At 37.2% G+C, this 13,225-nt stretch overlaps 1 protein-coding gene across 2 annotated transcripts in view; it reads right to left on the bottom strand.

The window, feature by feature from the left end:
* The window catches only part of DENND1B (DENN domain containing 1B), a 153,943-nt gene that overhangs the window by 55,113 nt on the left and 85,605 nt on the right, over positions 1-13,225 (bottom strand). For both annotated transcript variants that reach the window (XM_053950416.1, XM_053950417.1), the window contains one exon: positions 2,238-2,338. In XM_053950416.1, the coding sequence (XP_053806391.1) occupies positions 2,238-2,338 (101 nt within the window). The remainder of the gene's footprint in view (positions 1-2,237; positions 2,339-13,225) is intronic.

The following is a 13,225-nucleotide window of genomic DNA, read 5'->3' as shown; positions in this document are numbered from 1 at the left end:
TATATTTGAATGCCATTTCAGAACAACACTAAGAAAATGAGAGTTCATAGAAGACATTCCAAGAAGCCCAAGGGAAACAGTGACAATGAAATTTCTAGGTATGAAAATGCATGTTGAGCTAAAATGGCACTTTTATAAAATGAACTCTGCTTATCAAAATGACATAAAAAACAAAAGTATGCAAAAAAAATGTTTGCATTCTTTTATTAATTTTAAATTGGCATGATCCTGTTGGACTGCAAACTAGGTCAGGCCTACTACAAACTTTGGCCTCAAGAATTCATCAAGGCTCTTTAACCTGATATATACCTATGAGGAGAACATTTATTTACTGTTAATAAACCAGAACATGAGGAAAGCTAAGTCATTTATATGTTTTTATTACACTTTTCCAACCTGTCTCACAAAAGAACCATTCAGATGAACAGAAAGAGAAATGTAAATGTACAAAAATCTCAGTCAAAAGGTCTGAATTACAGTTACTGTGATAAATCCATTAGTTGTGCATTTCTTTTCATGAACTTTGCTTCCTTTTGAACATCTCTAAAACAGGAGAACTTTTTTCTCCACTCTATTGTACTACTGTGAAAAAGAATAAAGGATACAAATGAATTTTACAAGTTTAAGAAACTCCATGCTTCTTTTTAATGAGTAAAAAAAATTCTCAGGTCATGCCACAGTGACCTAGAATCCCAACTATTATCATCATCACATGGAGCTGTGTACAGCATCTAACATTGTTATTTCTGGAAACATTATCTGGACTTAGAAGGGGAAATTTTAAAAAATCTTCTCATATTCAAGATGCACTCTACAGGGTACAGCTTGCATAAAGATGTTCATCTGCCTTCTGAGAACAGCATTTTTGGATGATCTGAAAAATTACAAAGGTTCTGGCTGGAAGCTCAAGTAGTACAAAAACTAAAACACACCCAAGTTCTACCCCATTTTGGTGCATTTTATCAAAGGCAGGAGGAGAAACAATTAGGACCGTTTCTTTAAAAGAAAACTATCATTAAAGAAGAAAGACTTAGCTGTACTTATAAGTAAAAGGAGGAGTTGGAGAAGAAAATTTGGGGTCATTTTTAAAACAAAATACACATGAATTGTAAGAATTTCCACAGAAAAAGTATATACCATGGACAAATATTGTGAATTTCAGGAAAAACTACAAAAGACACTTAAGGAAACATAGCGAGAATTTGTTTGAAAACAAAATTTCAGTAGACTGGATGGAGTTCAGTAGAACACCAACACATTCATAGGTTTGAGGGGGGAAAAACCCAAACCAAAACCAACAACAAAAAGCCCAGCAAACATTTAAGCATAATTCATTTCTATGAAGAAAACACAGACTTCGCTCAGTAAGTATCTGGCTGGGTCTCAGTTTTTATATATAATAATAATAATTGACAATCTCTAAAACAGCTTGAAATGGTTCATTTTTCCATAACAGACCCAGAGGGTCTAGGTAAAGTGAAAATCTCCAGGGATGGATATTCTTGCTTAAATGGAAAATGGAAACTCTCATTTGTTATCTCTGCCACTATTCTGAATAAAAGCAAGAAATTGTGAAACAGGCATGTGGAAACACCATCCCCTTGAAGGATCATAAGTGAATCAAAAAGTGATTCTTGTTCAACTTAAAAATATGCCAAAACCACAAAGTCTGTCATGTGAAGAGAAACCCATCAGGAGAAGCAGAATGCTTATTACAAAAATTTTGGAGTCCCAAAAGGAGTTTTTAAGCTGTTTTGGGAAGGCGTTGGCTAGAATCCTGAGCCTGGCTGAGTTAAAGCACAAATAGTAAATCACTGATGAATACTAACATCTGATTCTGGAAACAATGATCAGGGTTTTTTTGAATGCTTCTATAAGTATAACGTGTTTCAACTTAAAAGCTAAATAGAAGAAAACTGTAACATGTTTGCATTTAAATTATTGAATGAATTCTCTAAACAATAAAACAGAAACAGTTCTTAAAACAGGATTCTAAATGCTGCACTAATCGCAATCAGCACTGTAATTCAAGATACTAATTCAAACACCATATCAAGGCATGCTGGAATATCCCTAGCCAAGTCATCATTTAAGCACTGGCCTAAGTGCCTAAGTGCTTTCAGAAACTGGATCCCGAAAGTTTAGTCACACTAAACAATCGGTGTTTTCATCAGTTACTCAGAATTCTAAGACAGGTAAGAATCTCAGAAATGGGGGTAACAGGTTAGCTATCTTACCAGCAGTAGTCCAGAAGATGTGGAGGAAGCACTGGGATGTAAATATGTTGCCAATACATTGGATATAACAATGCAGCTGACGCATGAACACAAGCAGTTAACTAAAAATAAAAATATACACACAGAATTGGCAACAAAAAAAAAACATGAATAAAAAGAAAATACAAAATCTTAAATTAACTTTAGACATGCAAGAATCTTAAACTCCCCAAATCACCTATTATATAATTTTGTAAATTACTCAGAATTGCCAAAACACATCCACAAAGAACTCTAATGTATATGTACAAGCACAACATCTGCAAGAAGTCAGGCTAACAAGTTAGCCCTCCCTGCTCATCTATTCCCTTGGAAAAAAGGAAATAATCATGAATTACTTGATGCAGTCGTGGTCAAACATGAGTACTGCCATGAACACATAGGACTCAAGTGCACCCCAGTTTCACTTGGCTCCACTGAGTGCAAAACACTCAGGGGAGTTTTCTGGTCCCAGTTTCTGCTATTTTTAACTGGAATTGATCTGAAGCTGCATGAAGCCACAGAACAGCATTAAACTCAGAAGCAGGATTAACTCCTGTTTGTGTCACTATCTTGATTTCCAAACTATCTCAAAAAAAAAAAAATCTGAAGTGAATATTCCCTGTAACAGCAAAGGAACTTAATTACAATTTCCCAAAACTCCCTTCCCAAAGCAGAGACTTCCAAGCCTGGCACAAGGATCATGGAAAATGAAGGACCCCTTGACCAAGAAAGGAAGTGCTACAAACTGCTTACCACTCAAAATGGGTATCTCTGGTTTTCTAAAACAAACACAAAACCACCACAACCACCACTTTACCCCCAAAACAAAGAAACAAGTATGGAATTCATTAGAAATGGGGCCAAGTTCATTCCACAAGTGAACAAAATAATCTTGCAATATGTAAAGAATTCAAATTTGACCTATCTTTGCTATAAGGAAGTCTCTCAAATTTCTTTATTTTATTATCCATGCATAGAGCTATACCAGAATGAGAAAAAATCCAGACTGTTCAAAACAAGGTAACCTATATCCATCCTATGTAGCACTACAAACCTCATAGAAAAAGGGAAAATTTTTTTAAGAGAATGCCCCGGAACGTAGAAGTTACCAAGCTGACGGAATAGAAGAGGCTGTCTTGATGTTTTATATCACAACAATATTACTACCCGAGTTTAACTTGATAATAGCAGTGTTCATTAGACATGAACGTTCACAGTAACAAAACAAAGAGCAAAAAATAAAATGTAAATCCTGCCCATACAGCAAGTGCTAAAACATTATGGATTTTACAGGGTAAAAAAACAACCCTTTTTGTGGAACAGATCAGCATTTAAAGTGTTCATGTCCTGGCTGTCTTGGACATTTAGACTTGTAAATAAAAAATTACACTACAATTTTGTACACGTATTTTTTACACTAAAAATGAAAAAGAAAGCCGTTATAAAGACCATTGCAGCAGAAATCACAGACAATTACAATTTGTGCAGCCTAGTTTGCTCAGCCCTCAGATTAATATAACACGATTAAATATGGAAAAGAAGAGGGCCTGAAAGCTCCTGAGGGATATCATTAGGGCAAATTGCCAAAGAATGAAACATGAGCCAGTCAGGAGAGTCTGGAAGCTGCAGTGGTACCAAGGGACTTGAATATTCGACAGTTGGAGCTTCAGTAATGTGTGAACTGCAGGTTAAGGTATCAGGAGACTCTGCTCACTGACACACAGAATGTCACTATTGACCAGCGAGCTGCCCGAGCCTGACAGCTACACAGCAGAAAGCCAAGGATATCATAATTCCCTATTTAAACTCTTCCTTGCAGATTAACATCTCCTTTCTTAGCTTTACACCACACTTCCGCAATTACTCTCAGTTTGGACTTATCATAATGGGTATTTTAATAATTATTAGGTTGCTACTATGAATTGATTTGGGGGAAGAAATAAATGAGTACCTTCTCCCTCTTCTACACAGTGGGATTTATGAGGTTTATTTCCATATTATCTCTCTGTGTAGTTGAACTAACACTACTGACAGCACAGTCCAGCTTAGCATCGTGTTTTTTGCTCTTTCACTCAGAAAGGATATGGCATTGTTAATTATTATGTCCACATACTTTTGTACACAGTATATAAATTTGAAACCACAACAAGCTATAGAAAAATCAGCATTTCATGTATCTCAATCAGAGGCTGAACTAAAGATGAGCATACAGTTATATAGGATATCCCCTGATGTATACAGCCGCCTCCTCCTCCTCTTAATAGGCATCCTTAAATTATGAATTAAGATGACTATACTATTTGCATGAAGAAATTCCCCTATCTTATGCATGTCTGTTATATTTTAATTCTCACTTTAACAAAGGAAGTATGCAATTCCTTAAAAATATCTGAAGTTTTATTAACTCATTTTATAATCTGCATTTTAGTGTGGCACTTCCACTAGCATCTATTTACCATTTATAATTTTTTAATCTACTAAATTTTATTATTTCTAGCATGAAATACAAAGATTTGATTACTTACACATCAAGCTTTTGTTGTACTGTTCCTCACTTTTCTATTTAATAACATCTTACTGTAAGATCTTATTTAAACATTTCCGTATGCCGTGAATATGATTTATAGATTCCTGTTTACAGCCTGTAATACAAGCAGCTATAGGATTCTGCTGCTCTTCAAACTGTGCCATATTTTATTATTCTGCCAACTCTGCCTTTAAGCAAATACTGATAAGATAATTATGGATTTCATACTAAAATTTGCATACTTGGTGTAAAAAAAAAAAAACTCTTTTTTACGTTTTTTGCTGTTTCAATGGTGACTGCATTTCTCAAATGCATTAGTTATTTAAAATAACCTTCCTCTTTAACTGACACATCCACTCCAAGGAACAGAATGGGAACTGCTGTGAAGCCTGAACAATGCTGCACGTCTTAAGGATCCAGGCATTCCGAAAAGCCGGGTACTGGGCAGAACTCGACCACACAAAGGTGACACCGGATTTGGGGGTGTCCAGCAGCATCTGTGCATGGGAGCAGAGCCGGCAGGCACCTGCCAAAGGCTGCAGGGGACATCCTCAAACAGAGCACCCAGCACAAGCCCCCGAGCAAAGAAATGAGAGTCTGTTGCTTGACCACGTGGGAATATTTTCTGCAGAAAACAGTCCTTACACTATTCAGGTACAAAGACATCTCTCTGGAGTCTGTCAATTGACTGCTATCTATTCCAAAAGGAATTATCAAGATCTACCTTGAAAAGATATGTCACAGATCATAAAATAGGTACACATTCTCCTAAATTATCTTGAAGTTGTCTTCAGTAGACATTCTCCCAAGCCATCTTGAAGTTGTCCTCAAGACTGTGTCCAACCCTACCTATTTTTCCACTGACAACTGGATATAAACACCAACTGTGAACTGTGATTCCTTTTAGAGGTAGGTTTTATATGAAAGGCAAAAGCCTCTGTCCAATAAAATCTGCTGTATGTTTATGTATGTGCACAGATGTATCATTGCACAACTCTGCAGTTTGATGAAAAATCTTCAAGTATAGCAGGTGAGTGCTACAGAACCCTAATTTCTGCAAATCTCGTAATTTATTATCTGGTTTGAGGCAAAAAATTACGTCAAGACATCCTCATGTAGTTCATTTCACTACAAAATATCTACTAGAGTTGTGTTTCTATCCATAAAAAAATGGGCAGACAGTTTTTAAGTAAAGTTTTTGTCAGCTGAAACTCATTTCCCAACACTCAACGGAACTTCCAATACTTTTGCTTCCATCAATTTTGATATTTAGACTGTTTTTCTCCATTTTAAAGAATGTCTTTTAATTAAACAACTTTTCTTTTCAAAAATAAATCTAATTATCTTTTTAAAATTTGTTTAAATAATGTGGTTTAATTACATGAACAGCATGAGTCAAAATATTTGAATTAGTTAGAAGCAAAATTTTCATGTTCAACCCTTTAACAAATAAACACATCTAATTTGAAATCTCTAACATTTGCACTGGGCATAAGAAGCTTTATGTCTTATTCCATCAGTAATAGGCCTATTAATAGTATTGAGTCCAACTGAAAGTTTCAGTCTGTTTCTGATCTTTCCTGATAAGATGCTGCAGCCAGAATCAACATGTGAGTTTTCATATACTGCAAGGAAAGTAACTGGTGTTTTCTCCAGAGTACTCCAGTGATTCTGGTAAAATAATTTTTATCTTTGCCCCTGCAAAAAAAAAAAAAAAAATTCTGAAACTACAAGCCCACTGAAAATACAGTCTCTCCAAATAATGGGAGACCACATTACAGAGTTTGTTAACAAAATTCATTATTGGGCAACAGAAAATTGATTACTACCAAATCTCAATAAGACTGAATTAATGCCCAAATTCTAGAGAATGGTGAGTTACTTTCTACCTTGTGGCAATAAGCAGACAGTTGGGACGGCTGTTGTTCAAAATCTATGCAGTAATGAACATGAACAGCCCGGAGAAGTTTTAGTTCAAGACCAAAAGCAGGTTTACCTGCTCCTGGAACACAAAGAGTGCAGCTCCTCCCCTCCCTCATGTGGATGCAGTAATTCTGATGTGTGTATCTGCTCACTTCTACCAATGAATATTTCTGCTCTGTATTTCAAAGGGACTAGCCCCGTTTTTGTTGATCTTTTTTTCTTTTTCCTCATTTCAGATCTTGCTAAAACACTGCGACATATATGGAGCTACACTACTTCAGCTGAAACATTTTCTGCAGACTCACAGATAGTGCTTGTTTGTTACCTATTATTCACATAATTTCAATGAGCAACATAAAAATACCTGTATCCTGCACAAAAAGTACCTGGCAGTTTCCTTCTATCGATACAAATCGCTTTCTTCAAAGCCTTTTCCGTGATCAAAGGTAAAAAGAGAGGAAGAGCATAGGTTGCAAGATTTGCACACATTGCAATGCACAAACAAGAAAGACAGAAACTGATTAGCAGAATCTTGTCAGAATGCCAAAAACAGCAATAGAAGTTAAACAAATGCTAAAGTAAAATTAACCTGTGATTCTATAGAACCTTTCAAAATCTACTGTAAGCAACTAAAGAACTACTGTGATAAAAGCATTTCCTGAAAAATCGTCAAACACTGTCAATCTCTGTCAACACCATGTCCAGAAATGGGTACTGGTGTGCTCTCTCCCTCCTCCCTCACAGTCCCAATGGGCCAAAGAACTGCTTCCCTCCCACTGCCTTGACCACACATATGTTGAAAGATGCCCAAGATTCTGTTTAGTTTCCTTATCTCATCCACTCATTAATACCTATAGCAACCAACTCTAGGGGATGGGTCACTGTTTTACCACAATTACAGCAGTCACCATCAGCCAGGACCAACTCTTGTGGCTCCTTCCCCAGCAGTCCCAGTTCACAAGAATTACTGAGAAACACTGCTTCCTGAAAGGGGAACAGTTGCACAGGTGAAAGGAAGCCTCTCCTCTACATCATTACAACTCATAAATTAAACCAACTTTATCTTAGAGGGGCAAACACATCTAAATCCTGTTTGATTGAGAATGAGATCAGGCCCCAAACTCATAACAGATGCTTAGCATTTGTGGAGACCTTCCTTTCCATCCACTTCTTGAATGGGGGAGCAAGGCAGGGGAATACTGCTGGGGTATAAAAGTGGGAAGAGAGCTCTTACTTTTGCCAGTTTACAAGAGAGCATAAATCTATTCCCAGCTCTAAAGATTAAAGAGTCAGACTAAATTATAAACTTAGCTCATTATGCCAGCACTGGCAAGAAATCAGTGAGGAAAAAAAAAATTAGCAACAAAAGAAAACAGAATATATTGTCCAAGCCATGATATACAAAGCCACTTCCATGCAAGTCTTTAATTTAGCTTCTGGCTAATCACTTTCCATCTGCCATCCCCATAATCTTTAGGAAGAAAAAGAGGGAGGACCTTAAATGAGCCATAATGCATTTTCCTCCTGTTGGCAAGATGAAAACCCATCTCTCCTCTCTCACAGAAGGAAAAGAGAAAGGGAAATATATTTCCAATTCAGAGATGAAAATTTCAACTTTTTCCCTTCTAAAAATTAAAGATATAAAGGAAAACACTTATATAAAAAAATTTATTTTCTCCAGGAATTGCTGTTGGGTTTTTTTTAGGAATATTCACTTCCTTTTATTATTCTTTCTGGGGGAAGGAAAGGGAAGAAATGAGTGTTACTCATGATTTTGACAGCACTTCATATACAATCAATTTCATTCTTTTCTTGCAGTTCTTGATTCACAAAGCAGCATTATGGCATCATTCTTGTGCACTAGCTTGGAAGAGAAAAGAGAAGACTGCAGACACGGCTTGTTCCTTGCCCATGGCTCCAGGAGTGACATGCTGCCCAATAATGGAAGCTGAGCAGAAAATAGAATTGAAGTGGTAGTAGACAGGTGAGTGCTCAACAAGGAATACCACTGACATACTGTGCCTACACCAGGGACCTACAGGCACTTATACAGATAATCAGAGGTATCTATATAACAAAGTAGGTGTGGGTGCAGAGAAAAAAACATGTGACTTCATTCAGTTACTCACTATTTTTATACCACAAAGGTTTTTTGTATTTTTCATAGGTTGAAAATGAAACTCTTGGAAGTTAATCATCAGGTTTTATTCCTAACACACTAGAGACTGGGTTAATAGCATGTCTCTTATGATACTCATTTATCCTATAATAAACTAACTATGCTGCTTTACATCATCTGCTCAAAAATTGCCGTTTCGTCACATTTCTTCATTTCATCTCTTACTTTGTACATCTCTTACATTGTATTTTCTTGATTTGTTTATTCTCATTTTGACATTCATTTATTGCCTAACTTCTTTATCTGTTCCTCACTCACAAAACCACAGAACACCAAAAATATATACATCTTTGTGTCTCTTTTCCTGACCATCTCCTTGATGGCTGCTTTCCTTCTTCCTTTATTTTAAGACCCATCTCCATGGAGGAAGAGCTACCATCCCATAAAATGAGGGGGTTCTGCAAATGTTTCTCACCTCTGAAAGGAGAGCTTCCAGGAAAATCACTTTTACTAACACTTTCTCCTCTAAAGGAACTCCATGGCATGTTCTTCTGCCATACACTAATTAAGAAGCAGCAGGGACAAACTTCCTTGTGAATATCTTACTTAAGACAACTGACTGTAGCAAGAGTAGAGATAACCACCAATGATGCTATAGCTCATCTTATCATTGATGAAATGAGGAAAAAGAGTGATAAAGCAGTAGCAAGTATGAAAAGGGGAAATCTTGCCATACCAGCACACCAGAACAAGGGCTGGTATTACACTTATTCACCCTTCAGCAACTCCTCCTCATTGCTTTTGCTTCACACGACCACCAAATGACTTCAGTGGTACTTTCTGTAGGGGGTGAAACAGTTCTGCTCACTAAAATAAGGACTCTTTCCCTTTCAGTTCCCCTTCAGCCCAGCCACAAAGGACTCAGTTCCTAAAGGCTTCTCTCAGAGTCCCACAGCAGTGCCCACACTGGCTCAACACAGCATTTAGTTCCCTCAGTTTCTACTGAATTGCCAAAAGTCATACCAAAAAGAAACAACTTTGCCCCTGATTGACTCAGTCTTGGAGCTTTCTTTTTTCCTGCAAGTGTTAGTAAGGAAAAAATTAAATTCTGGAGCTAATTTGTAGGTCTGTTTGCCTACATGCCTCTTCTTTTTACAGTGTGGATTTTTGAGGTTTGGGATTTTAATTTTTTTTTTATAACACACAGTAATGGAGTTCTTCATGTTTTACATAGATGGCAGGTAATAGCAATTTCCAACTATTTCCTGGCTTTTTCCCTCCTGCAATAAAAGATTTTTTTTTAACCACATATTTCATTTTCTTTTCACAAATTCTTTAAGCAATTATTTCTCCTAATACTATCCAGTGGCAATGAGAAAGCTATTCTAAACTTCAAGACTGAGACAGCTTTCCAGATCGTCTGTATATTCTAACCCTACTTTATTCCATAATAACATCCTGTAGCCTCATTGCTGGAAATGTGCTCCCTACAGGTGTCCCAATGGGAACTGCACCTACAACAGTTTAACCCCCCACCCAGTTATCTTAGACTGCCTACACATGAACTATAAAAAAAAAAAATTAAATGCAATTTATCATTTACTTCCAGACCAAATGGCCCATCTCAGGTTATATTCCAAATTAATTCTAATTATGCTTCTGGGAGCACAGTGAGTATCAGCAGAATATCCATTCTGCCTTGCAAGTTAATGATAAATTCCCATCCATTTCTTGACTTTTAAGAACTAAATTTAGCCCTTGAACACTTCCAGGTCACATGAATTTGAGATATGAATTAAATTTTAAATCTGCAATACTTTTTCCTGAGCAACTGCGGACAGTGTGACAAGAGCTGAACAAGACTAATGAGAAAAGAGACTAAAGCCAACAGTCCAATTCACTGAGGGCATCTGGGGCAACTGTAGAAAGCTCTCTTCCCATGGAAGCAATAGTAAAAGTGATTCCACAAATGTATGTGTGTAAATTTATATTCAGTGCTCCTTCACCACCAAACAAATAAATCTGTATCACTTGTTGATATTTATGTCTGTTTTTGTAGGGCTACCAAAGAAACCCAGAGCCAGCGCCAAGCAGAACTTGTAAGCACCGTGCTCTGAGACACGTCAGGCTTGTATTTCCCAAAACAAATACTGGTCAAAGCAGAGATAACATTTAGACATTTGCTTTAAAGTGTAGCATCCTTCCACCTGCCAGTGCCGGCCGCAGAAGATCCAATCTAGTTAGCATATTCCTGACAGGCTGATGAGAAAGCTCCTGTCAGACACTGGCCAGCCGGGTGCTGGAGACGGAGCGCACAGCCCCAGCTGACTAGTTAGGGAGAGACTGCAGAGGTACAATTACAGAGGCATATGACAAGCTTTCATGCTTGAGTGACTTGAGAACCGATGACATGGCTTTAAACAGCAATCCTTCCTACCTCCGGTCACAAAACAGCAATAAGTCAACTGATGCACTGTTGTAAAATCATGATTTATTCCTTTGCTTTGAATACATGAGAGTGTGGTATGATGTTCTGGTAGACTACCACAGCAGGTGCACTTGGGGCCAAAACATCTAGGGCCTGCCTCCAGCATGCATAAAATCAATGCTGTAGCTCTGCCTTCCTGGAAAAGCCAATCCCAGCACTTTAATAATTTATAGAAAGACTGAATTAAAAAACTATTTGTACTGAAACTCATACAGCTCCATGTAACTAATAAGAATACATGCAGATGCAGTGACGTGTGAGGAAACAGTGCTGTGAAGGAACATACAGCCTGACATTTAGGAAAGGTCTTCCTTTTGCTGCTGAAGTGAAATAACTAACAGCCACCTCTGTGAGCAGATCAATCCCTTTGTTTCATTCATCCTTTCGCTTAATCCAAAGCCACATAATTTGTTACTCTTTCATAGTTTACTGTTCAAAAGCCAGAAATGGTAATTTTTGCTACAAACAGATCTTACAGAGCATAATCCTCAGGCTAGCTGAATCCATCTCACTCTAACACTAAGCCTGAAGCAAGCTGTGAGGTTGGTGATAATCACATTATTAAAGTGGTTGGAAAGTCTAGCTAATAAAAGAATCAACAGTTAGGGCAAATAATGACCCGGAAGCCACAACAGAATGGAGTGGTGGAAAGTTTCTACTTGTATCTTGGTAGTAATTGGAAGGACTAGCAGACAAATATCTACACCAAAGAAAATTTTAAAGGGGATAAACCCACAGAAAATCAATTTAAAGGGAGATGCAAAGAAAACACAACTGCAGTATTCTGAAGATGTACATAAAACAAAGCCTGCTTGGCTGAAATGAAATATAAGCTGAAACACTCTAAAGATGGTTCTTTTTTTTCTGCTTTTAGGGTTTCTTTTAATTCAAAAACTCTACTCAGCAATTTAAAATAGGCAACCTTATTTTCTTCTGTTTTTTTTCCTCTACAGTAAACCCTTTTAATACAGCATCACAATTTGTCCCCTTTATTTCCATACTAGGACTGATCCTTTACTTGAATACAATGGCAGTATGAAATTAATAGGGTAGACAAAGAATACCTGAACGTAAGTAAGTGCAGTTTTCCATTCCTGGCCCCCACAAGAAGGGTGAGGAGAAAGTGAGCAAGGCCTTGAATTATGCCTTTTGTTATCAGTCACTGCCCCGAGATAGTGAACCGAAACAGAGCTGATAACTTGAAGGTGACATCACAATCCAGTCTCCATGAACTGACATAAACACTTGATATTCAGTTAACCCCAAAGATAAGACACAACTCCCTTAACAAAAAGTTGTGTTTGACTGCACTTTTTTGAACAAATAATTTTTTCTAGTATCAAGCTGTAATTTAGGAATATCAAAACAGGAACTTTGCAACTGAAAGTACCAGTCTGCTGTGTTTTGTATGCAACAGCAAAACAGCACAAAGCTTGCAAAGGCTGATGCCCAAATACACTCCATTTGCTTACTGTACTAGATCAAGCAATCCCCATGTTAAAGAAGAAATAGCTTTTGCCAAAAACACATTTAATCATTCTTGGCATTTCAATTAAATTCTTACAGGCAATACTGGAAAGTGTTTCATTAACTTTTTAAACTATATTGCTCTGTAAAGAAGCAAGCCATGCATCACCCCTGTTCTGCTTATGAAAGAGATGAGCAGGCAGCACTTCTGTGAACTGAAGCTCTTAAGAAGTCAGGTATACTCTTCTGTTTTATCAGAACTCACTAGTGCAAGTGAAAATTAACCAATCCCGTATCAAAAGCAGATCCAACATGATGTGGCAGTAATTCTGTTCAGCTATGAGTTAAATAATGCTGGTAGACTGAAAAAGCAACCAGAAAAAAAGTGAAGCTGATGTGCTGTCTCGTTTTGGATTTGACCTGCAATCTACTATTTGCATTCA

The sequence above is a fragment of the Vidua chalybeata genome, chromosome 9 (assembly GCF_026979565.1).
Source record: "Vidua chalybeata isolate OUT-0048 chromosome 9, bVidCha1 merged haplotype, whole genome shotgun sequence".
NCBI lineage: Eukaryota > Metazoa > Chordata > Aves > Passeriformes > Viduidae > Vidua > Vidua chalybeata.
Note: the sequence above shows the minus strand (reverse complement) of the source record. Positions and strands in the feature narration are given on the sequence as shown.